The sequence below is a fragment of the Mizuhopecten yessoensis genome, unplaced genomic scaffold (genome assembly GCF_002113885.1).
Source record: "Mizuhopecten yessoensis strain PY_sf001 unplaced genomic scaffold, ASM211388v2 scaffold10711, whole genome shotgun sequence".
Taxonomy (NCBI): Eukaryota; Metazoa; Mollusca; class Bivalvia; order Pectinida; family Pectinidae; genus Mizuhopecten; species Mizuhopecten yessoensis.
Genome location: NW_018408683.1, coordinates 277,854 through 304,685, shown reverse-complemented (window position 1 = coordinate 304,685; position 26,832 = coordinate 277,854). Strand labels below are relative to the sequence as shown.

Sequence of the window (26,832 nt, the reverse complement as noted above, 5' to 3'; positions counted from 1 at the left end):
ATATGACAGTTTCTTCATGCAACTGACACTAAGGGCCTGCTGATTTATGAGGAACAACCGTTATGTTCTTTTTAAAATGTAACATTTTTAGGTATAAATCCTGGCAGACGATCAAAATTTTTCGTCTGAAAGTAGCATTAGATTACTGGGTCCAACCTTTTTCATAAACAAATAACTATATTCCAACTGGTTCAACCATTTGGATATTGATAAACGAAAATGGCCTAACTCAGTAACTGTTAGGAATAATCATTATTTACCTCAATGAAATATTAAGATTTTAGGCTTAATATAAAAATAACTGGGATTTGCTATTCAATGACAAATTATTTTGATTTGTTTTCTTTCCAATGCTCACCTTCTGAAGGACAAGCCCCACTTGTAATGGAGAAGTCGTCAATACCAATATCACTGCGAAAGGTTCTCCCTATAATGCCTTCAAAAACAACTTGGTAAGGTGAGTTGGACTGGCTAGCCACTGGGATGCTGACAGATGCCACTAACCACGGGTTGCCCTGGGAACCTGGAAATGAGAATCACTTTAAATGAACTGTAATGTCAAATTGTTATTATTTTATCATACTTTACACAAGGAGGACTACCCCTATCTAACCCTACCTCACACAAGGGATACTACTCTTACCAAACACAAGGCGCTTTTGTTTTCCTCTTATTTTGGACTTGTGAAAACCATCAAAAAATGCCAATAGCATATGTCATTCCAGTGGACTACATGAAAACTAGCTTTTGTTGTGTAAACACAGATATGTAAATGGCCATAACTTAAGTCTCAATCCAAATGCAAGTTTTTTCTTGAAAAAATATGATACTTGATACTTGTAATATTACAGGGGTTACTCATTGTACAAAAATATCACCCAAGGCCTCCATATGCTACTGTACTCACATGTATCTAAAAGTCGGGGTTAGAGCCCTACCTCACATAAAAAGAACCACAATTTCTTCACACAATGGCAAAATAATTTATTAACATCAAGGACAGTTATCACTACATACTTCACACAAGGGGGAAATAACCCTAAGCTTACCTGACTTGGACCATATTGGAGTGCCAAGAACCCCACGGGTTAGCCGGTAGATGTTGAGAGTCTGCCCCGAGCTTCCGTACATGTGATACCAGAACTTGAGACACATGGGTGTACTAGGACCTTTGTAGATGGGGCTGATTAAGCGGGCCTTGTTTCCTGGATGACGCCCACTTGCCTCCGTGAACATGTAATGTCCTATCAGAGAAGAAGTGAACATTTAAATTTGTTGGTAATGTAAGTAAACAATGACAAATTATTTCTGGTAGGATTAAAACATGTAGCTACATATATAACCTATATGCTACAACAATTATATTTGTATACAATTAAACTTATATACTACAATGATCATTAACATCAATTACAAATAATTTCCTTTTTAACGAAACAATTGCCATATATACTATCTATCACAGTTTATAAGTGTTTTTGGATTTTTTCGTAACATTATGTAGGTGGCCTATACATGGCACACCGACCTCTGGATGTTCCATAGGTGTGGTCATTGCTTGGTCCAGTTCCCCTTGAGCCAGTCGAGCCACTCCCCCTTGTCCAATCAAATTGGTCAGTATGGTCTTGTTGAAATCCACACACTGTAGTGCTCTCAAAATCACATGACATTGCAACAGGGCCTGTCAAAACAATATCAATCATTACTCTGAGGGATCAGTATATAAAGGGTCAGTGATAATACGGATAAATGTAACGCGGGATCAGCTGAATCAATGTGACCTGTCTCAATACCTACCTTGTGTGCAACTGCCATCAGAGATGCCCACATCATCCACAGCTATATCACCATAGGCACCACCTATCATACTCTCAAACACCACCTACAACAGACAGGTCAGTGGATATAAACATTACAATAGGCAACCTCACATGTACTCTCAAACACCACCTACAACAGACAGGTCAGTGGATATGAACATTACAATAGGCAACCTCACACGTACTCTCCAACACCACCTACAACAGACAGGTCAGTGGATATAAACATTACAATAGGCAACCTCACACGTACTCTCAAACACCACCTTCAACAGACAGGTCATTGGATATAAACATTACAATAGGCAACCTCACACGTACTCTCCAACACCACCTACACCACATGTATCTGTATAAACATACAAATAACAACAGGATAATAAAACCTTGACACAAGTGTTTGCAATTCACCCAGAGTAACTACAACATGAACAACTTCACAAAAAGAAAGTTACATCGTCGTAACAATGTTAGTGTTTGTTGATCCCATTCCCTGATCAGTCTAATTTCTTGTAAATACAATGTGACTCATTTAAATCCAGTGGTACAGCACCATGCCGGGCTAAACTCATCAGCTGAATATTCTTAGTTTGTAGTATTTCTACATAGATTAAGATCAACATATATACATATTTGAAGAAATGTTATCATTTAGTATATGGGAATAAAGCGTACATAACTCTTGGGTTATTTTTATATTTATTTGACAGAAAATTCCACGTCAAGCCAAAGTGGTGCATTCATAGAATATTTTCTGGCTTTATGCAAAAGCAGCCAAGTGTTCAGAAGAAAATGAAATAACAGAAAGTGAAGTGATTCACATACATGATGTGATATCATAGTCTATGGATTATAATATAATCAAGAAATGTGTCTTTACAAGGGGATATGCGCAAAGTATATTTTTATTAAAAATATTAAAAAAAGTGAAACCTAATGTCAATGCTTACATTGAAGACAGATTTGGCAGTAAGGTCAACCTGAGCCTTCAACCATTGGTTGCCCTGGCTACCACTTCGCCTCCAGACTGGGGTAGTGGGTAGTGCGAGACCACTCTTGGCATAGACATTGAGCTGGGCCACATTCCGTCCCATCATGAAGTACCAAAAGGTGAGACACTTGGTTTGTGTACCAGTGACTGTTACATCAGGACTGATCAGTCGGGCTTTGTCACCACGGACTCTGGGAGTAGACGCCTCCGTGTACACATAATAGCCCCCTATCAAAGGAGCTACACATTAGCCTTCAATCTCAGCAAAAATATCTAATTTTTAAAAACAATATTTTCAAATTTAAAACCGTTAATTTTGCACTATACTGATATAAGCAATATCCAAGTTAACATTTGAAAACATGAACACTACATTTTAGTATTTACCTATTATTTCCTTACCTAGGAGTAAAATCTAAAAAATCCACTTAATCCAAAAGTTTTTCCAGATAATCAAATGGCATTGGCCAGTCTGACTTTTTTAGCCTTCGAGACTACAGAAAATTTTCATGTTCATCTATTTCAGAAAACTTAAACCCATGTCTTAACTAATTCATAATTTAAGACTGAGGCAAAAAAGCTTTAAATTGCTGAAATAAATGAAAGAAGTCATAGAAGAATCAGCCAACAGAAAAAACTTGTTTTACGAGAAGACAACTCACTTTTACTCGTGTGATCAGCGCTGGGGCCTGTTGATACACTCTGAGTCCGCCCCCGTAGTCTTGTCCAATCAAACTTGTCAGTGTGGTCCTGGGTCCAGCCACAGAAGCTAGTGTCAAAGCTGCAGTTGAAGGAGCCCTGGACACTGGGTGTTGTACTGGCAGTGGGCAGGGTTGTAGGGCCGTTGATAGGGTGGGCCTGGCTTGGTCTCACTATTAAAGAAACGTAACGTAAACATGAACACAGGGATACTAGGTGTGTTCGTTTTTGTAATTATTAAAGTCATTTTGAACCAAACAACACTAACATTAGATGTTAAATAAGTAACCAAATACTACACACTGTACTTCAAACTGAAACTGAAAAAGGTCATATAGGACTTAAGAAAGGGTGAGTATGGATTGGTTTAACTCTCAACACACATTAACTGGGGTAGCCGATATATAATTTCATCACTTTTCTTGAAAGCAGCAAAGTTCTAAATTAGGAATATTATAAACATTGTTGGTTTTTTTTTATCTTGAATAGGTATTTTGAAATGGCATTGTTATACTGATTGTAATCAATTCTGTTAAAACAGGATTGTTCATATAAAAGGGTTTCACAGCATTCAAGGAATCCTAAATTTCCATTATCATACCAATCATGCAATCTTGATATATTTTAACTATCTAAAGCTCACCTCCACAACTGGACTCTGTGAAGGATATGTCATCGATGGCGATATCACCAGTGACAGCAGACCCTCTGCGCCCCTGGAAAACAATCTGGTAGCTTGTACTGGCCATGCTCATCGGGGCGTTGGCAAACATCCACTGTTGTCCTTGGCTACCAGTCAGACTCCAAATGGCCTGATCAGCAACCCCTGTTAACAGCGTCATTACAAATCACTCTGTGACCTAAACTAAGGATATTGCGTGACCTTTGATTATGACAATACCAACCTGATTTTGACCAATGACCTCCAAGACCTTAAAACCAAAATTGACTCGTTACTCCTGATACTGACCAGTTACTTCAACACATTGAATGTCTGATTCTGAGGAATATAGGCATATAACAGTGAACATCAAGTTACATTTTGCCATGCCTAAATATTTCTCTTGAACCTGACTTTGAACTGACCTTGAGCCCTAACAAGGACTGTGAGTGTGTCAATGGTCTGGCCATACATGTTGTACCAGAAAGAGATACAGCGCCCAGATGCTGACGTTGGTGGGAAAGTCTCACTCACTAGCCAGGCAATGTTCCCTTGCAAGCGCGGTGCAGATGTTTCTATGTACATGTAGTGACCTATAATACAAGTATAAATGCACTAGGAGATATCACATTATTCCTTTCACCCTTCAAATCATTTCATAACGAAGAAAAACTGGAGTTTAACTAGTTGATCAATGAAATATGAATGAAAATCGTGTGTGCTTTACACTTATCTAAAGGAATGTACATTACTTGCTCTAAGGAATGCATATTAACTGTAGTAAAATGAGTATGCATTACTTCTACCTAAAGGAATCTGTACAACTTGTACTATATATAAAGTACATTACTTGTAGCCAAAGGAAATCACATTATTCAAACCAAAAGGATGTGTATTACCACGGTACTTTCATCCAAAGGGGTATGCATTACCTTTACATAAAGAAATGGACTGGGTAAAGATTTGTTAAGTAATGATAATGTGTAGCAAGTTTAATAAAAATGTGTTAAAAACATGAAGAGCAATATTCTGGAAATAACATATATGTAAATAAGATTAAAGAAATTTTACCTAAGGATTATACAAAACAGGAATAAATCCCATCAAAATAGCCAAACCCAAAACATAAGCTCAGTGCTTAACTTCAGATTGTGGAGCCAAATTATATCAGTCGAGTTTCAATAAACTTTAGACGTCAGTTGAAAAAGGTTTGGTGAATAACGGTGTTAAAGAGGCGTATCAAATCCCATAAAAAATTGCCAGATTAAAAAATGACACGCAAAGATGCTCAATTTCAGAGTGTCTAAGCTACAACAGTGAAGTATCAAAAAATTTGGATGACTGAACAGTGGGAGTAAACAAGACAGGATTCTGTCTACAGACAGACAGTGTATAAAGCCCTCCCTCACTGTCGTTACCTGTTGGGTCCCCCACTGTGTGGTCAGTACTTGGACCAGTGGACACAGACGATGTTTGCCCCTGTTGAATCGTCCAATCAAACTGATCTCCTTGCTGTGTGTTGGCCCAGGTACAAAGTCCTGTCTCAAAGTCACACTCTCCTGTACACAAAAACATATACATACAGTTTTAAACTCTACACAAAAACATATACATACAGTTTTAAACTCTACACAAAAACATATACATACAGTTTTAAACTCTACACAAAAACATATACATACAGTTTTAAACTCTACACAAAAACATATACATACAGTTTTAAACTCTACACAAAAACATATACATACAGTTTTAAACTCTACACAAAAACATATACATACAGTTTTAAACTCTACACAAAAACGTATACATACAGTTTTAAACTCTACACAAANACAGTTTTAAACTCTACACAAAAACATATACATACAGTTTTAAACTCTACACAAAAACATATACATACAGTTTTAAACTCTACACAAAAACATATACATACAGTTTTAAACTCTACACAAAAACATATACATACAGTTTTAAACTCTACACAAAAACATATACATACAGTTTTAAACTCTACACAAAAACATATACATATAGTTTTAAACTCTACAAAAACACATATACATACAGTTTTAAACTCTACACAAAAACATATACATACACAACTATTACACCTGTCGCATCAAAGACCACTCTAATTATATATAACGACATAGAAAGACAGCTATTCTATATATTGTCACATATAGACACAACAATTTTTTAATTTATACATGTAATATAAAACATTTTTCATCTTAAAATATTGTTTACCTGGGTTGTTACAGCGTCCGGTTTTGAATTTGATGTCATCAATAGCGATGTCCCCTCTTGCATTTTGTCCTCGTACTCCCTCAAAGACAACCTGTTAAGTTGGTTTGAGATTTTACGCTTCATTGATAAGCACAAAAACAATCTACCAAGTTCGTATAGAATTTCAAATTCAGGGCCTGTATTGCTCACCTGGATCTTAAATATGCTCATCTTAGTCTTTTGTACCAGGTGAGCTTACAAGTAATAACTAAATATTACATGTTATTTTCTAATTCAATATAATAAATCGTCTTAAGTTCCCACAGAGGTCGCAATGATACCTATGTACCTCGTTATTGATACAAAAACCGGGTCTTTATGCCAAAAGGGACTGGAATATTAAGAAACAAGTTTTTACTTTTAATATTCATTGGTACTCTTTCTGGCCTGTAAGAAAGCCTGTAGAAAAATAGTGTTGGAGGAAATCAAAGTACCCAGAGAAAAAGTCCTGTGGTCGGGCAGGTGACCCACTGCCTTTTCCCACTCAAGCTCAGAGTCAAACACCAGCCGTTTTGGTGAAATATGAGTGTGCAATATGCATCTACAACTGTTTTATGACTGAAAAGCTACCTTGTAACCTGCACTTGCTGTTGTAGATGTGACTGTTATTTCCCCAAGGTGCCAGTTATTGCCTCCATTGTTTGACATGGTAAAACCAGCTCTTCCCAACTGTCCATTGGTCTGTGTGGAAACAACAGTGATGTTATATATACATACAGAAGTATTTTTAAAAACATTTGTGATATATTCATATAAGTCTGTGTCAAAATAATAGTGATCTTCAGCAATGTGATCTTTATCAACACGAAAATGTGTAAAACAGAGTATCTTAGTCAAGATATATATGTATTAGGATGTGTAAAAACAACAGTGACATTAGTCAATATATAATATGTTAAAGTCTGTATAATACCACAGTGTTCTATGGCAACGTGTGTGTAAAACAACAATGATATTAGTCAAATGGAGCTACCTTATCACCAAATAATTGACCCAGTCCAGTTATGCTACATTCCTCCCTCCTTTTTCTAAGTCTTTGTCCCCTAAGACAGAATCACCTACAATCCAGATTTGGATGTCCCCTTGTGAAGTATTAACCCAGCGCTTGAAACAAGTGTTGGCAAGCTCGCAAATTTTGTAACAAGAGAAGAGAAATGCAATGGCCAGACTGGGATACGAACCCAACACCCTCTAAATTCTAAATGGATGCTCAACTAATTGAGCTTACTGGTTGTCGACGTGTAAAAACAACAGCAATCGACCCAGTCCAGTTCGGCTACATACATTTACACCAGTTGGTGTAAAAACAACAGTGATCTTACTCTTACCTGTATGTACACGTTGAGCGCCCCTGCACTGTTGCCATACATATGGTAGTAGAACTGGACACACATGGCCTGGCTGTCAGTGTAAGATGGCGAGATAAGTCGTGCTGTGTCGCCTAGTTTCCGCGGCAGTGATGCCTCAATGTACATATAATGGCCTACAATCAACCAGGTATAGCATCAATATACAAGTAGCTACATACAGTCAACAACTTACAAGTAGTATTCACCTGTAGTAGGACGAGAAATAGTGATAAAGATAGTGCCGTCGCTGGGCCTCGAACCTGCAACCCTCGACTCTCCAGCCCGATGCTCTACAGCTGAGCTAAAGGGAAATTCCCTACAGCTGATGCTTGTAAGGCAACCTAATCAATGCACTTCTTTTACACACCTATAAACAGCAATGTGTTATTAGAAAATCTGGTTTCTTACTTTGTATGGATTATCTGATGCCTAACCTTAACTGGTCCTGTATTTGTCTAATGGATTACATTGTCTAATCCATATGTGGACTCATCAGAAGGTCTGATTTTAGCCAGTTACAAGTATACTGGTTTAAGCACAGAATCCATGCCTGAGCATGAAAACGGTTTCATGATTACGGGCCCTGATGCATTATATTGAATGGTTTCTATGTGTGATCACTGTTGGGTCTGGTGCCTTATATTGAATGGTTCCTATGTTGTCCCACTATAGGGTCTGGTGACTAAACTAGACTGGTTCATGTTCATCTCACGAGAGGATTTCTTATCATAACTGGTTCTTATGTCAGCTCACTAGAGGGTTCGAAAGCTTTCCTCAACTGATTCAGTAATTGGACTTACTCAAGGATCTGACACCTTACCTCGACTGGTTCTTAGGTCGGCTCACTAGAGGGTTTGAAAGCTTACCTCGACTGGTTCTTAGTTCGGCTCACTAGAGGGCTGAAAGCTTACCTCGACTGGTTCAGTAATTGGACTCACTCAAGGATCAGATGCCTTACCTTGACTGGTTCCATATGTGTGATCATTGGATGGTCCGGTGCCAGTAGATGATGTTGATCCTGATTTTCTTGTCCAGTCAAACACATCAGAATGGTCCTGTGTATATCCACAGATATGAGTGTCCTCAAAACCACATGTCCTTCCGCTCATCCCAGATGACCCTTCACACCAATTAAAGCACTAGCATATATTAGCACTCGTTTTAACAAACATTAATTTATTTCATTAAAAATTATTCAATGAAAGATGGATTCAACAAATGAAACCTTTATTGCTTATGATTATCTCCCTTATTGCTTATGATTATCTCCCTTATTGCTTATGATTATCTCCCTTACCATTTCTAGGTTTTATCTGATTTTATCACTAGATATGAAAACGCTTTTACCTGAATGTACTCATTGCCAATGAGCCAGAAGCAGATAAACTCTCCAACACACTAGATATTTTATGTTTATGGACCAGTTCTTGTTGTTGTACTTGTATTTTGTGTAGTGAACCTGAACCTGATGTCACACACTTGATACTTTGTGTTTGTGATAAATACTACTTGATACATTAGATATATGTGACATACTAGATACATTGCGTTTATGAACCAGTGCCTAATATAACACACTAGAAACTTTGTGTTTACAAACTTGTACTTGATGAAATACATTCGATAGTTTGTGCTAGTGAACCAGTACCTGAACATGTCCCACTTGTCAGAGATACATCATCAATAGATATATCACCACGGTAACCATTTGTCATGACGCCCTCAAATATGAGCTAAAATGGAAATAAAATAATTCATTAATTCACTTTCAAAATCCACGTCAAACTGATAGAGGAACCAAATTTTGGTATAACATTTTTTTCAAATTGAAGAAGTAGTAAATGTTAATTGCTTAAATTATTTGGTTTGGAAAGTTAGCAAATGTTTACAGTTTGGCTCAAAGCATCTCCAATGTATACACAAGCAGGAGGCAAATGATGTATGCTACATTGAATGGATTGGAGATGATGCTAAATGTTTTCATTATAAGTTAGCACTTACATTGAAGGAGCAGATATGTTACTCTTTCTTTACCATATTTCACCCTGGTACTCACATTGAATGGAGCAGTAGGTGTGAAGGTTATATTTGATGTCCTCCAGAGGTTTCCTTGCTCACCAGAACGAGTCCATTCTGGGGAGCCACGAGTTGCCCCTGTCTGTACATACAGATTGAGGGTTCCAATATTCGATCCATACAAATGATACCAGAATGTCAAGCAATGAGGCCCAGTCTGGCTCACAAGGATGCTCTGTAGTAATGCCCTCTGATTGGCATGACGATTTGATGATTCCGTGAATATGTAGTAGCCATCTACATAATAATACAAGTTCATAGACATTAAGACACACTAAAACATATCAACAAATTGATTAAGTAGTTTGTAGTTGACCAGGAATACCTCTAAATACAAGCAATTGATTAAACAAGATTATCAGTAACTTGATTAGCAAGCGTTTGGTTGACAAGGATTATCAATAAGTTATTCAACAAACCTTTTCAAATGTATATTTACAAACGTGAAGAAAAGAAGTTTTGAAATAATGAAATGGGTTTCTATAAATGATTGAAATTTACCGCATTTGATAGAATGTCAATGACCCAATCACATCATACCAGGTACAAAAAAATTGGTGGAAGCATTATGCTATATTATCTTGATTTCACTAAATGAGGGTATCATTTATCAAAATGTTTATAATACTAATCTCTGGTTAAACAGAATACATTTTAAATTGATGAAATGATAATCAATTGATTTTATTGAATTTGTTGACAAAGTAAAATTTCTAAATTTTATCACATGTAATCCATTACAAAACTTTACTTTATACAATGACCTACATTGATGGTGCTATGACCTACTGCTATTTATTAGTTATGACCTAGATCAGAATTTTTAAGAACTTGACAGGTCTGCATCGTATCTGGTCAGACAGTATAGCACTCTCATTACTTTATATAGACCAGGATGGTCTTCTCCTACTTCCTGCTGCATATATATAGACACCATACTGGCGGAGATAATAATGACAAAGTAACACACTTGTTAATGCTACAACAGATCTAGTCAGAGAATGTATGCAGAGGATTGTGGTTCCTAAGTTGTCATGGTGATATTTCTATTACCAAAAATGATGAATTACACATGAGGATGAAATCCTCGACTGATCTACACATATAATAGTACTTATGGCAAAACACCATATAGTTCCGTTATCAGAGGGCGCATGCTGAATTGGTGTTGTGCAACCATGATTGAAGCCTACTTGGTGGAAGTAATAAGGGGTTATCTCCCTTGTTAAATGAAAACCAATTTGGAAGAGAGCCGTCAGAGTGAAATCAGGCTAAGTTTATCAAAGATTTACTAGCTTAAATACTTTTTTTCTTCAATAATTAATTGATTTGAATTGTATTGCTTAATTGGTTGAGAACTGTTTCCCAGCATCAATCAATTAAATTGTTGTTGAAATTAAAATTTATTGATGGTGTGCCATTATGGTCTATTGGCAGACCGCCCGCCATATCTATTCAATAAAGCTGTGACCATAAATCCAAATTAAGATTCTTTGTTATATGTGCATCTAGTGATAACACTGTGATTAACTTACGTCCAGAAGTATGGTCAGTACTGGGCCCAGTGTGGGAGCTTGCAGTGGACCCTCTCTGCCTTGTCCAATCAAAATCATCATTCTTAGGATTTGTCCAACCACAGAAGTTATAGTCAAAATTGCATGTGACTGAGTTTGTACCTATAAGCATAATTGTTAAATTATTGTAAATTAATGGTTCCAGTTTGATTATTCAAACCAAATTGTTGTGAACTAATTTCCTAATATAATACTAGTTTAGATATCTTGTAGTAAATGTGATGGTTTTAAGCCAAGGATGTCAATTTCAAAGTCAAGTACACCTTTCAGCAGTGTTATCATCAAAGGTTCTTGTCAGACAACGATGATAAGGAAGTATTCTGTGCCTCAATAAGTACTACATGTATGTTCTCCCTACGAATGTATTGATTACCATTAAAGGGTACATTTGAGTTGAGTGCCCTTTTGTGTGCAGAGAAGGCATTAAACATATTCCTAAAGACAGGAATCTTCTTTATACATAAAATTAACATTGAAACCTAGACAACACCTAAGAATTCAACCCAAACTTTTCATGAAGATATTAACAAAAAGTACATTTCTGCAAAACCAGTCTTGTTAAAACTAGAACTGTAAGTCAGAGGCTTAATAACCAATATCAACAAAGCTGACCAAAAACATTCAAGTCAGTCAATCAGAGACTGTGGTGACCATCTTGAATCCTACAAATTGCCAAAAAGTTTATTGTCAGTCAGATAATTTGTTTGGACAGGGTTTGAAATGACTAATGTATACAAGTAAAAAATGGGTAATAACCACTGAGGAAAAGGTCAAAATTGAAAATTAAATATTAGTTGTACAAGTCCATTATGTATTGATCATGCATTTAAAGTTTTCTTGAAATCAGCGTTGCAGTTAAGTAGAAATTGTCTGGACTACCTTTTATCCACAGACAGACAAACAGACAGAAAAGTTCATTCCAGTACACTCATCCTAACATCTAATTAAAAAACACTTACATATCTCTTCCTTACTATGAGACGAAATAAAGTCAAATTGCCATCACCACAAATTTGACACGCATATTGCTACCACCGTGGTAATGAGACAAAATGAATTAACAATGCTATTTCCCTGATTTGGGACAGAATGAAATCACATCGATGTATTCGTGATTGTGCAAAATTCAGGCTGAGTGGCTAAACTTGAGGCCAGCTTCCACACAGAAAGCAAGGTTACACTCACATCAGTTGTCGTTTTCCTATTCAGTTCTCCAATACACAAGGTGGAGTCAGGCGTTACAGTGCTCTGCTTCAACATTCAAGTGAGGTGAAACAGAATGAAGTCACACACCACTTCCTTCTGATTTTGATACAGAATGCACAAACACCACCATCTCCTGATTGTAAGACAGAATTAAGTCATACAATTATTCACCTTATTGTAACATAAAAACTAACTTGATGAGGGTGTTGTTCCAGGTGTTGTCACTTTTGTTGTTATAGTCGTTGGCGGTTTTGTTGTGACTTGCGAAGGTTGGGCACTGCTGGGTGATACTGATGAAAACAAATACATATCATCTGATTAATCATATTGAAATGTATTGTATTATTTTCATTTAATTTTAATAAGCAGCAACCCAAAGGTATATCTGTAATAGGACGAGGAATAGTGATAAAGATAGTGTCGGCGCTGGGGCTCTAACCCGCAACACTTGGCTCTCCAGCCCGATGCTCTACCGCTGAGCTAAAGGGAAATTCCCTACAGCTGACGCTTGTAAGGCAACCTAATCAATGCACTTCTTTTCATATCTACACATGTTCATTTTTTTTTATTAATTCTTTATTGAACATACAAACTTTCTCTGATAATCTGCCAGAGAAAAAATAAGTTTAAAAATTGCTGCTAGCATATTGAAAAGGATAATATCTTTGAAATTATAAGGACCTTTTCAGAAAACAAAGATTTTCTTAAAATTCTGTTCAGTTTGTATCTTACTTGTGCAACGAGAATTCCTCACAGCGAAGTCATCCAAGGCAATGTCCCCTTTTGTACCGTTTCCACGAGTACCAACAATAGCCAGCTATAATCAAACAATATTATATATAGATCACAGTTAAATCAACAACTACATACTGTATGCTAAGAAATTATCACAGCAGTTTAACTTTCGCCATTTTTGCCCTCCATTAATGAGGTAGAAGGCAAATTTATCCTGAATGCAAATACTGATACACAACACACTACATATAGTCATTATAAACTTTATTTATTTAACAACAATTATGAAACAAGTTATTTCAACTTATATTAATCACTCTTGTTGGCCCAGATGTTAGCGCATGGGGGGGTCTTAGTGTGGGAGGAAACCATAGTACCCGGAGAAAACCCACGTGGTCGGGCAGGTGACCCCAACCTTTTCACGTCCGATCGGGGAATCGAACCCTGGCCGCCTTGGTGAAAGGCAAGTGCGCTATCCACTGCACCACCCGACCACTCATATAGTCATTACATGTAAAGGACAAAATGAACACTGGGCAAGTATGGATTTTCCCAGTGGAAGATGAACATATGACTAGGTGAAAGTTTCCAGGTACAGTTGTACAACATATACTTTAGTTAACAACGAAATCAACAGCTACAGTTCAAAAGTTTATTTATAAAGTGACATGAGCGTAAACAGTAGGCCAAAGAAGGCACATATTGTGTCCTTTTGTTGTAAAGATCAGTTTCTGATTGTCGTCCTCTATACTGTTTCAAACTTAAGGTTTTTTTTCTGTAAAAAAAATTCTGTAAAAATATTTGCATTGTGATAGTTTATACATACAGATCACACTTTTGGAACTTTTGCATTGCACATGGTTCTGAAATTTATATTTTGTAACTATAATCCATAACATCTTTTAATTAATGTCTGCATGATTTTTTTTTTGATATTTTTTTTGCAATGATTTACTCAATGCGTAATGCACAATCATTTCTACATTCCCACTTTTACAGTATTTCATCTTAAAGTTGATAAATAAAGCGAATAACTGAAAATGTAGTCTTATCCAATTCTACTCACACAATGTAAAGACAATTGGATGATCGGTTAATTTTTGGGTGTCTTCATTGGATTGTTACATGGATATTATACTAATATAACTCCAGACAAAGTGTGACATTCTGGTAGGAATATGTACCTTGAAGTTGTTCTTGTTGTTGGTGATGGGCACCCTCCCAAATATCCAGTTGCCTGTCTGACTGCCACTCAGTGTCCAGATAGTTCTGTCCACGCTGTTGACATTCATGATGACTGTGAGTGTTCCAATGTTGGCCCCCTGCATGTTGTACCAAAACTGGAAACATTTTGCGGTGTTGGACTTCCGAAAAATCTGACTAGTCAAACGAGCTCGGTCATTAGGTCGTCTGGGTGAACTGGCCTCAATGTATAGGTAGTAACCTAAAGCAAAAAATGTTCAATATAATCATTAACTTGTGTGCTAAATATGGTTCTCTATTTAGATAAATTCTGATACTTCTGAAGATTTTGTGAATATATGTAGTGGAACTTGACTGGGTCGATCCTCAGCGACTAGGCAGTTCAATGGGTAGATCACCCATCTAGAGTTGAGAGGGTCCCGAGTTCAAACCCTGGTCTGGCCGTGCATTTTCTCTCACAGTTGTCACAGTGGTGCATGTGACCAACTCCTGCTTCAAGTACCGGGTGAATGCATGGCAAGGAGATACCTGAACCTTGATTGTACCTTCTTCAGCATTGCCAAGTAACAGTATGGCATTAATGAGGATTTGTTTTGTATTTGGGTGATAGAATTAAGTGTACAAGTGAATTAACAGAATAATTTAAAATACTATACTGAATAGGTGTTTTATCTTATTATTCGGGTGAAAAGTTCATTTCTATCTTAGGTGATTGCGAATATAGTGAAATGAAATCCATTGCGAAAATGAGCACCTATACAGTATACAACCCTATTAAAGTAAGTTTGTCCAACAGTAAACAGCATCTTAACTATGACATCACAACGCTAAAGTTGGACACAAAAGAGTCCCTTCCCTTAAGATAGCTGTTCTATTTTTTGAACAAGTAGACTGTACATAATACACACGTTTACAAGATTCTGGTAAGAAATGTGATTTGAATTAATGCTGAACTTCAAATCAATGAAATTTCATTTCCATGATGTATTTGGAAAATGAGATGTTAATGATTATGTTAAAATAAGTACTGACCTGCTTATAATCGGCATTCGCAATTAACATGAATGCCAACTGATAACCGATATATTCAACATGTTATTAACATGAAGCACTAAATGCACTTTATGGAATTTGTCATTTATGGGTGGCATTTATTTTGACCATGAATGACAGTAGAAAGTAGTATATAAGCTTAGATTCCCATCCCATTAGATCCCAAAACTTGTTATTGGATCTCTTAGATAACTGATGCGTTAAAACGGAAATGAGGACTGACATCACTTACACAGTAAGAACTCTTGTAATAATTGTTTAACTGTTTTATCTGGTTGTAAACTTTGGACTATACACTACCTCGATTGTTGTTATGAGTGTGGTCCGCTGAGGGTCCTGTTTGACTTGTACCTGTTCCTCTATTATGACGCAGCCAATCAAAATCGTCCTCCTTGTCATTAGTCCATCCACACAAATTTTTGTCAAAGTTGCATACCCCTGTGTCAAGTAAAATAAATTTGTCAGTACAATAGTTTCTAATATGTTAACATGATGCAATTGGACACAAATTGACATACATAGAAAGGAAAGTCAATTTGTCTCACAGTGTCCAATCTGGTTACAATCCAAACAATACTGACATCACTGGTTTAACCTTTTTCTTCTGTCAATCACTGCCAATGTGGTTCTAAGTTTATCATTTTAAGAATATTGTACGGAATGCAAAGATAAATAGATAACTTACTTTAGTACTCTGTGTGATGAGATATAGAATGGGTCTGATCAACTGATTATATAATCTTTACAATAGTGTACTGTCTTACCAATTGCTGGACAGTTTCCCCGAGTCAGACTAACATCATCAATAGCAATATCCCCCTTGAAGGTTTGGCCTCGCACTGCTTCAAACACAACCTGTTGTAATGCAGTGATCAATGTACATTGTTAAAAGCAATGGATCCTACCATGTTAACTTTAAGTATTTCCAGAAATTCTACAAGTCCCATCAAAATTCTATGAGTATAGGACTTGTATGAAGATTTATCACTGATGAGAGATATCTTGCTAGTGGTTGTGCATTAAGTAAATTTCAGCAGTGAGATATACGATCTTGTTCTTAAAATTTCAGCTAAATGAAAATGTACATAGTTGATAATTCCCTGAAACATACCTGGAAGGCACTTCCCCGGCGGAGTCTGACTTGGGCAATGGACCAGCCCACCCCTTGATCACCACTGAGGGACCAGATCGGCTGCCCAAGTGAGTTGCCAGCTTTGGCGTACACATTGAGACTGTCTACTCCATTTCCATACATACTGTAGTAAAACGTCATACACATGGAATGTTGACCATTGCTGGACGGACTGATGAGGCGAGCCTTCTGACCAGACTGAGAACTTGATGCATCAATGTACATGTAGTGACCTTCAAATAAATATGCAAAAACTGACCTTCAGAAAATCATATACAATACACAGTGACCCTCAAATAAAATCATATAAAATACACAGTGGCCTTCAGAAAATCATTTACAAATATACACAGTGACCCTCAAATAAAAATATATAATACACAGTGACCCTCAAATAAAATCATATAAAATACACAGAAGCCTTCAGAAAATCATTTACAATTATACACAGTGACCCTCAAATAAAATCATATAAAATACACAGTGGCCTTCAGAAAATCATTTACAAATATACACAGTGACCCTCAAATAAAATCATATAAAATGCACAGTGGCCTTCAGAAAATCATTTACCAAAACACACAGTGACCCTCAAATAAAAATATATAATACACAGTGACCCTCAAATAAAATCATATAAACTCCACGGTGGCAAAGGTTCCTCAAAGTATACTCAATAACATGCACATATAGGGAGTCCTGACACACTGATTTATTTACCACTAACCTTTGGCTATTATTGTACTACAGTATTTGACCACAAATAGGACCTCCTCCCCTTTATTAATATCTTCAAAAAAGTCAACTGAATTAAACATTTATAAAGTGCCAAAGTGTTAATTAATATTTCCATTCATGTTAATAACTTATATTTCAAAGACTTCCCTCATCTGAGATCATGTTAATTTACTCGTATCCCATAAGTAGGCATGCAGATAGGTCAGAAAAGTGTTTGCATGTATTTTTCTTTAATGATGAAGTATACAACACAACATATATATTCATCTTTGGAAATGAAGCAATCCTCAGTTTTTAGCTTAGTTGGCAAACAACCATTTACAGAGTAATGTAAGAGAAATAGCCATCGTACCACCCATAGGAATAGGAGTTGAAAGAGGGCCAATATCTACAATGGGTTTATTTGAAAATTAGTCTTATGTCACAATAAACTCAGTACTGGCCCAAGAAAACTACTTTTGCTTAATGTTGTTTTTGCCAGAAATCACCTCTGTTTAATATCAATGTTGCTAGAAACTAATAATGTTTCTCGTCATATGTTAAAAAAGAAAATCACTAGTATATATCTGTTTAAATAAAAGGGGCATCTCTGGAAAAACTACATTTGTATCACCATGAAGATAACAGCTATATGAAACAGTGAATCATGTGTATAATACAAAGTGGGTTTATGTTAACATAAAAAGGTAACAAGTGGCCTTACCTTGTTGAGTACCATAGGTGTGGTCACTGTTTGGTCCAGTCCCCGACGTCAGTGTAGCACCTGCTGCCCGTGTCCAGTCAATGTTGTCAGTCTGGTCCTGTTTGTAGCCACAAATACGGCCATCCTCAAAGTTACAGGGGATGCTAGTGCTGGTATTTACACCTAAAACAACCACCACCCAATATAATGTGGCTTAGAATACTGGGGTGGGGATGCAAACACTATGCAGGCATGGCCATATTATTCACAGCTAAACCACACACTTGCCATTACAATATTACAGTAAGAACTTAATGAGTGGTAGACACACACAAAACATGGAAATAATATGAATGCCTCTTTAAAACAAGAGGCCCATGGGCCTTTACGGTCACCCGAGTTCTGATATATTTATACAGAGAGTTGATTTTTGTTTTTAAAACATGAACTGAAGTATTATTCAAAGTGACAAAAAAACAATAAAACAACCTTATTCAATATATCTAGCATACAGATTTAAGACTGAAAAGTATTTGGATTTAGCACCTCTGATTCTAAACAAGGAAAATGAAGAAATTTTAGCACACGGACTCCTTTGGGCACCCTTGGGGGTAGAGCTGGCTCCAAATGTTCAAAGTATCAAACTGTCAACTCAGGGTTATAATTCCAATCAAGTTATCAACATGTAATATTCATAGTATCATTTGCCATAATGAATTTCAGTCAATTCGACCCTTTTAATGCTAACCCAAATTGAATTACTTCCAATGGAAATTAAACAAATGTTGGTCCAAAATGTGATTTCCCTATATAAACTATAATAAAGTTTACCCCCTCCCGAGGGGGAAACGTGAGACCCCAGGGTCAAGAAATTCACAATTTTGGTAAAGCACCTTAAGACCCTTCCATATATGAAGAGTATTTGATTCTAGCATATCTGGGTCTTGAGGAGAAGATTTTTGAAATTTTAGTCAATTTGACCCTTTTTGGCCCCTCCCCTCAGGCCCCTGGGGGCTGGGGACCAAATCAGCCACTATTTTTGTTGACCTTTGGCCATGGAAGGTTTCTGCAAAATTTCATTGAAATTGTTTATGGACGGACAACGGACGATGGACGACGACGGACAAAAGGCGATCGCAATAGGTCACTTGAGACTTTGTCTCAGGTGACCTAAAAGGTCACTCACTTACCACTCTGTGGACAAGGTTTGTTAGTGTAGGTGATGTCATCCAGAGCGATGTCTCCTTTGTACCCCCTACCACGCACTGCCTCTAACACAACCTTAAACATCAACAATCTTGCATCTGAAAATCATTCATTATCATGTACCGAACACTACCTTCGTAAAACCTAAAAAAATAACAATCTTATTAAAACTGACATTATGCCATTATATAACGCAATATCAAATATGCCATATAGTGATATTGCCTTTTCAAAAATGGGATAATATTGCAACTATTTTGCTTATTTTTACACAAAACTTGGGATAATATAGGCGAAGCTATAATGGAAAATAGGACTGATTGGTGTTACCTTTAAATATCCCATGAACTGTAAATACTAGGCTGAAACGATTCATGAAATCATATAATACTGAGATAATTTCTTGTGTATTGTACCAAACTGTTTTGCTTGCCTGTATCGCAATACACTAACAATACTGAAATCATCAACCAATTTTTTATTTAAATTTTAACAAGTGTACTTATTGCCTTGGAATCCTTCAGTAAAAATATGATCCACTGTGCAGTCATATTCAAAAATATTGAAAATCATACAAAAAATGTATTTTGATTTTTACTTTTTAATTTCATTTTAAATTCTGTAAAATATTTGCTCAAACATGAAGTTGAATATCTAAGCAGATATACATATATATCATGATATATCATAAGCATCATATCATGATCTGTATTGCATCGTGAGGTAGACATTGCTGTATATCTTTTCACCCCTAGTAAATACTTGTTTTCTGAAATTAATATGGATCATGTGTGTCTGAATATGACATTTGTACTAATATGACACTTACTACTGAAAATTATTATATTAATACTACTGTAAGGTATAAATATGATATTGTCATATATGAAAAATGTATACTACACTGGAGTGTATGAGATATAAGTATGGCCCAAACATATGGTTCCCAATTATTTTTCTCGCACCTCAGACAGAAATATCCCACGTTTTACCCCACGCTAGAATTTTCTATCTCGTCCAATCGGTCTTGTACCTTTACGGAACATTTCACGGAATTTTTACACTGCGATGTATTCATCCGCGCGTTAACTGCTTGAAATTGACAATTTGCATTATAAATGTTCTGTTTTGTCATTAAATGTATAGTTTTGATGTTGTTAGATATTTGATGTTGTAGATAAAATATAATCTACACTGTGAAATACGTTGTAATCTATGTAAGGACGGACTACATTTTTACGCGGAAGCATTCAAATGTACCTTTAGTAGTGAAGAGGTCATTATCATTTGAGGTCCAAGGCAGGATGCTTGTAGTTTTTAGCAAAATTCAATAGTTCTTTTCGAACTAAAGGTTCGAGAGAAAAAATCAATTACCTGTAACTGAGCAAGATGGGGTTATCTCAGTCTCTGGCTAAGATTCTGTAACATCCCAACCTTGGCTTATGCCTCGGTTGGGATTTTGTTACAGAATCTTAACCAGAGACTGAGATAACCCGATCTCGCTCATTTACAGGTAAAAGATTTTATTAGTCTTTAATCAGATACAGCGTTTGAGATCACAATATTTTTGTCTACAAGGTTTCTTTTTGAGTCCAGGTTTGCCTTCATTCAAAATTATAAAAATGTATAAAGTTAATTAGGTAACATCAACGATGCACAGAACCCACCTTGGCCCTTGTGTTTACTGGAATGTCCACAAGGCCATTTATCCACCTGTTTCCTTGGTTACCAGAGCGATGCCATACAGGTTGACCGTTGTTGTTGTTTTTCTGTAGGTACACATTTAGGTTGTTGACATGTTGGCCGTACATGTAGTACCAGAATGACAAGCAGGCTTTACTTTGGCCTGACACCCTCACCTGGGGACTCAACAGCTGTGCATTAAAACCTGCCGCTATTGAATTGGTCTCAAAATACACATAACTTCCATCTGCAAAAAACAAAATCATGTAAATCGTTTTTGGTATACAAATGTATTAATTAGTTGAAACAAAGGAACCATTGAGTAACTTGGACACAGTTTTACAATCATTACAAAGATATTGTTTCATATCAATGAATTACCATACGTTTACTGTAGCTCAAGATGGACATGAACCTAGAAAATTGGAAGTGTGCACATTTGTCCAGATGGCTTATCAAACAAGTAATTGAAATTATTTTTTTAACATAAACTTTCATAAGAATTACTCAAATGAACTCCGATAAAAAAAGTTTATATAACTGTATATAGCTTGACACTTTCACTACCGGTTCTTTTAATGGAACAATACCTTCATTTTTCCAAAATTTAGAAAAATATCCCCAAATGGGTTTTGTTTTAGGATTAGTTCTAAGCAAGTGGTAAAACTGCAAAACCTTTTATTTTTCAAAGAGTGCTTTTGCTAAATTTTAAAATTAGTATGTGACAATTATTGATTAAAATGAAGCATGCTGATTATTGTCACAGTTGAAGTACGTATACACTGTCATTTTGTTCCAATTACCAATTATGCAATCAGTTTAATCATGTAGTGATGTTTTTAAATCTGGTTATGGTCCATTCACCAAAAACACAGGAACACTCTGTTGTTGGTGTTGTATTTGCTACTCACGTCCTGTAGTGTGATCATGTTGTGGACCGGTGGCCCCTGTTGGTGTCGAACCATTGATCCTGAGCCAGTCCGTTTTATCAGTACTTGCTTGTGTCCATTGGCAAAGGTTTTGTTCAAAATTGCAGTTAAGGTTCTGGCCTCTTGCAGCTGTGAAATAGTTAAAATTTATTGAAAGTTCCATAGTGAAGTCTTGAATCAGTGATCTATACAGTAGCTCATGTTTTCTACAATCACATCAATTATGAAGTTTTCATCAAAGCAAACTTCCTCAGAACAGTCATGAACATTTATGTTTGTTATCGAATAATTGTCTTATGAACATCAAACCCCAAAACTAAATACACCTTTTTACAGCATACTGTCCCCTGGATTTGTATAAAACAAGTTTTATTCATTAAAAGTACCACAAGTAGAACAAAATATGCCTATTGCTTTATTTAACCCCGAAACAGGTTTCAAAATGTTAGCTTTCCTTAAGAACTTGCTTTAATAGAATTATACATGGCATATTCTAGTGTTTCTGATTAATACACATGTCCAAAATTACCCTCAAAAAACCTTCATTAGTTTTAGTCCTGTTCTATAAACTACTGATTCTGAAAATGCACATCACCTTTAGCTATAAAGTTAAGTGATACTTTTTGAAAATATCATGCATTCGGGCACAAGTAAAAACAAGATGTTTACCTTTGACCACACATTAATAAGCTGACCTCACGTTACAAGTCTTAAATAATATATCCTTTTTTAATGGTTTATTTACATATGAAGTTTTTATTTCATTCAATTTATTCCATCACCGCATGATAGATAAAACTATTATGTTCCACAAGAAATATCTTATTTGATCTTTGAACTCAATTAGTGACCTTAACTTTGGATGGTCCTAGAAATGGCCCATGGAATACTGCGTAATAATGGTTGAAAGCATGTTTATGAAGTCTTCGTAAAATAATCTCTCTTCATTTTATCGGAATAAAATGAAGACTTTCATTTTATTGGAATAAAATGATTTTATTGGAATAAAATAAAGACTTTTCTTTGTCCTTCAAATATTAATTTGAAAAACGTTTTGAGCTCAGTTTTAATAACCAAAAAAATGCTTTTGAATTTACCCGTAATAATAATTCTATGCACCTTTTAAATCTAACGTTAATTTATTAACTTACAAATGTATTTCAAGCGGTTTTTTTAGTTATCCAATTATCTCCCTTCGTTACGATCCCCCTTATCGGACAGTAGATGGTATACCTGGTTCCACATAATGTGGCCTATTTGAGCCTTTTTGTAAGGCTTCAAATTGAATTGTTCTGACAACGGCGATGCCTTCTGGTAGACTAATATTAAAACAGTTAAAATCCACCACCGTATGACGCACTTCTCTCTTCTGAAGTGTCATGCATGCACATGAGATTGAAAGGTTCGTTAGGCTACCGATAGGCTTTATAGTATGAAAACGGGTCGCAGCATACTTGTAACTAAACCCCGTGGTTTTTAACACGCTTGATACATATGACTATTTGTCTATATTATTTTAGTGCGTTCAAAATGCTTACAGAAACATTCACAACCAACAACAAACAGCAAATCAGCTTCCCCATCATCGGCCTAGTCGCTTCCTTCACTTCCGGTCAATCACACAGCCGATTGCGAACGGGATATTTGTTCAATTAGTTAAAAAACATATGTGATGTAGTTGGTATTTTATTGAAACTTTGTCCATTTTATAGATGCTGTTTTTCTGAAAGCAACCTTTTATCACCTCATTTTTCTGTCGAAGAGGCAGATAGGCATTTCCGCCGTTTCTAGCAGGTGACCCCGGTTCGCCGGAAACTACGTATTTTTTTCTAAGTTTTGAGCAGGGAGTGCATGAAAAAGCGAATATTTTAACAACCAGCTAACTTATTCATATTCGGGACTAATTGATGCTAATTCGATCTGGATATAAAGATAAGAATGCCTGATTCCAATATTACTATATTATATTAAAACGTTTACTACTACTATTATTGACCGATACTCTGAAGTATATTTTCTGTGTAAGAAGTGAGAAAAAAGAGTCAACATTATATTGGCATGCCACGGGAAAGGGATCTGAACCGCGGTTATACCTCAAATTCTACATTCTCGGATATGATTTCCCTGTTCCCCATACCTACAAATTTGATAGACTCTTTATAATAGAGATCATTATTTTTTGTCAATACCTCCGCTAATATCGAACCCATGACCTCTGGTTTACAAAACCGACGCCCTACCAAATGAACTAAAAAAAAAATAATAATCGCCCCCTGTTCGAGCCGGTAGGTCTTATTGGCAGGCCGTAAAACAACTTACCCGGGCCCGTATTTGTGAAACCGTTCTCATGCTCAAGCATTTTGTGTTCAAACCTTAACTATTTCTTGTTCCGGTGATAAATTACATCAAAAAATATTATTTTGTCAAAGTTTTGGGAAAATATTGGAGAGACTTGAAGCCGAATACTGTTTTCCATGTTGAATTTTTGGTCGTTAACATTATTTAAGTGAGTTACAAGAAAGCTGGTTTGAGCATAGACTCCATGCTTTTGGCGGGTGATGGACTTTCTATTTACGAAGGTCTGTGTGTTTATAAAGAAAAATGTAATAAACATAATCTAATGTAGCTGATGTCTGCATGAATTATACACTTCTGACAATATCAAAATGTTCTCAACTCATGATCTTTCACATTACGAGTTACAGACAATGCGAGATTGTTACTAGGCTTGTTTTACATTACATTGTGTTGTGAATATAAAAATGTGCACATTTGATAGAATACCAAATAACATGATAAGTGGTTGGTTAAGGAAGAAAGTATTCCTTTATTGGCCAAGTAGTTTTGTTATCACTTTCAAGGATCCTCGATATTTTGATTACATGTTTTGCTCTTCTTTTCAAAGAGCCCAAAACTGTAGCGGTCCTTTCAAACAAAATGACATTGTATAAAAAGCAAGATTTGGGATATGGCAAAAAATGGAACCTGCAATAATAAATATTTTCTTTACCTGGTATTCCAACCGCCAGAATGCCGAGTAGGAGGTAAACCCCTTTCATCTCCCTCAGAGATCGCCGATGTTATTCCACGGCATGCATACAATAATTCCGATAGGATGTAACAACTGTAGAAGATAGAGGAGACTGATGTCGGCCGTGAGTAGATATACGACTATATAACATACACCCCTTACGTTATCTCCCCGGGTACACCAGTCCACTCCGATAACACCAGCACGTCATAACCGGCTATACCCACGGTTCCCTTATTGTGTAAATGTTTATATTTTGGCCAGGTAAATACAAATGTTGTTGTTGGAATCCAGTGTTCAGAATCAACGAACATGTAAACATATAAAAATGACATATTTTCAGCTGAGCATATCAAATAATTCAGTATAAGTTCCCGTGAGGACTAATTAAACTTACTCGTGGGAGGAGATACAGGTTAAATATAAGGGACATAACCAGGTGATAGATAATTAAGTACTGAAATAATTCGGCAAGGTACAGACTTATGAGAGGATAGACTAATTAGGTATAAACTCATAGGAGGACAGACGAATTACATTTTGTAGGCACAATTAGTCTATTAATATGTACTAACTTAGATAAGTATAAACTAATCAGGAACAAATTCTGATAAGGACATACTACTTTGGTAAAATCAGTCTAATTATTCAGATAAGGACAGACTATTTTGGTAAATTTACCTAATTAAGTGCAAGTGAAGATAGACTAATTAGTTATAGGTAAGGATGGACTAATCAGGTATAGGTAAGAATATACTAATAAGTTATAGGCAAGGATGGACTAATCAGGTACAGGTGAGAATATACTAATTAGTTATAGGTAAGGATGGACTAATAAGGTATACGTAAGAATATACTAATAAGTTATAGGCAAGGATGGACTAATCAGGTACAGGTGAGAATATACTAATTAGTTATAGGTAAGGATGGACTAATCAGGTATAGGTAAGAATATACTAATAAGTTATAGGCAAGGATGGACTAATCAGGCACAGGTGAGAATATACTAATTAGATATAGGTAAGGATGGACTAATCATGTATGGGTGAGAATACACTAATTAGTTATAGGTAAGGATGGACTAATAAGGTACAGGTGAGAATATACAAATTAGTTATAGGTAAGGATGGACTAATCATGTATGGGTGAGAATACACTAATTAGTTATAGGTAAGGATAGAATATTATTATAAGGAACAGATGATAATATACTAATTAGTTATAGGTATGGATATACTAATAAGGTACAGGTGAGAATATACTAATTAGTTATAGGTATGGATATACTAATAAGGTACAGGTGAGAATATACTAATTAGTTATAGGTACGGATATATTAATAAGGTACAGGTGAGAATATACTAATTAGTTATAGGTAAGGATGGACTAATAAGGTACTAATTCAGATGAAGATAGACTATTTATGTACAATTAGTCAATTGTCTATTATGTACAGTTTCAGGTGAGGATAGATGAATTAGGTACATATTTAAGTGAGGATACACTGATTAGGAATAGAATGAAGTAGGAATAGACTAATTAGGTAGAGACCCGGGTGTAAATTGGCAAATCGGGTACAGATTCGAGTAAGGATAGACTAATTGAGTACAGACTGGGCTGAAAATAGTCTAATTGGGTACAGACTCAGGTGAAAATGGACTAATTGGGTACAGACTCAGGTGTAAAATGACGAATTAGGTACAGACACTTGTGATAATGGACTAATTAGGTACAGGTGAGGATCAACTAATTAGGTATACACTCAGGTGAGG

At 36.0% G+C, this 26,832-nt stretch overlaps 2 protein-coding genes across 2 annotated transcripts; both read right to left on the bottom strand.

Moving 5' to 3' along the window:
* Window positions 1-111: 111 nt before the first annotated feature.
* On the bottom strand, window positions 112-9,952 carry LOC110461937 (MAM and LDL-receptor class A domain-containing protein 1-like). The gene is made up of 16 exons (XM_021515679.1): window positions 9,869-9,952; window positions 9,461-9,545; window positions 8,771-8,932; window positions 7,792-7,946; window positions 7,034-7,144; window positions 6,425-6,515; window positions 5,590-5,730; window positions 4,597-4,764; window positions 4,154-4,336; window positions 3,474-3,683; window positions 2,771-3,039; window positions 1,798-1,882; window positions 1,529-1,681; window positions 1,050-1,244; window positions 359-523; window positions 112-125 (listed from the first exon to the last, which is right to left on the bottom strand). Exons 2-16 carry the CDS (start codon window positions 9,525-9,527, stop codon window positions 112-114), a joined length of 2,169 nt encoding a protein of 722 aa, XP_021371354.1. The 5' UTR covers window positions 9,528-9,545; window positions 9,869-9,952.
* LOC110461936 (MAM and LDL-receptor class A domain-containing protein 1-like) lies at window positions 9,953-25,133 on the bottom strand (the record flags this gene model as incomplete). Its single annotated transcript, XM_021515678.1, has 13 exons — window positions 25,040-25,133; window positions 22,012-22,158; window positions 21,085-21,347; window positions 19,402-19,492; window positions 18,233-18,394; window positions 16,771-17,024; window positions 16,424-16,514; window positions 15,960-16,097; window positions 14,588-14,847; window positions 13,401-13,485; window positions 12,863-12,958; window positions 11,424-11,564; window positions 9,953-10,125 (listed from the first exon to the last, which is right to left on the bottom strand). Coding segments are annotated over exons 1-13 (1,950 nt in total), but the record flags the coding sequence as incomplete, so codon positions are not given.
* Window positions 25,134-26,832: the final 1,699 nt, after the last annotated feature.

Coding starts and splice junctions, on each gene's coding strand:
- LOC110461937 (XM_021515679.1), bottom strand. CDS start 9,527: ATGACAAATGGTTACCGTGGTGATATATCTATTGATGATGTATCTCTG. Junction 8,933..9,460: donor GACAAGTGGGACATGTTCAG/GTACTGGTTCAC, acceptor ATTGGTGTGAAG/GGTCATCTGGGATGAGCGGA. Junction 7,947..8,770: donor CACATATGGAACCAGTCAAG/GTAAGGCATCTG, acceptor GGTTGATTGTAG/GCCATTATATGTACATTGAG.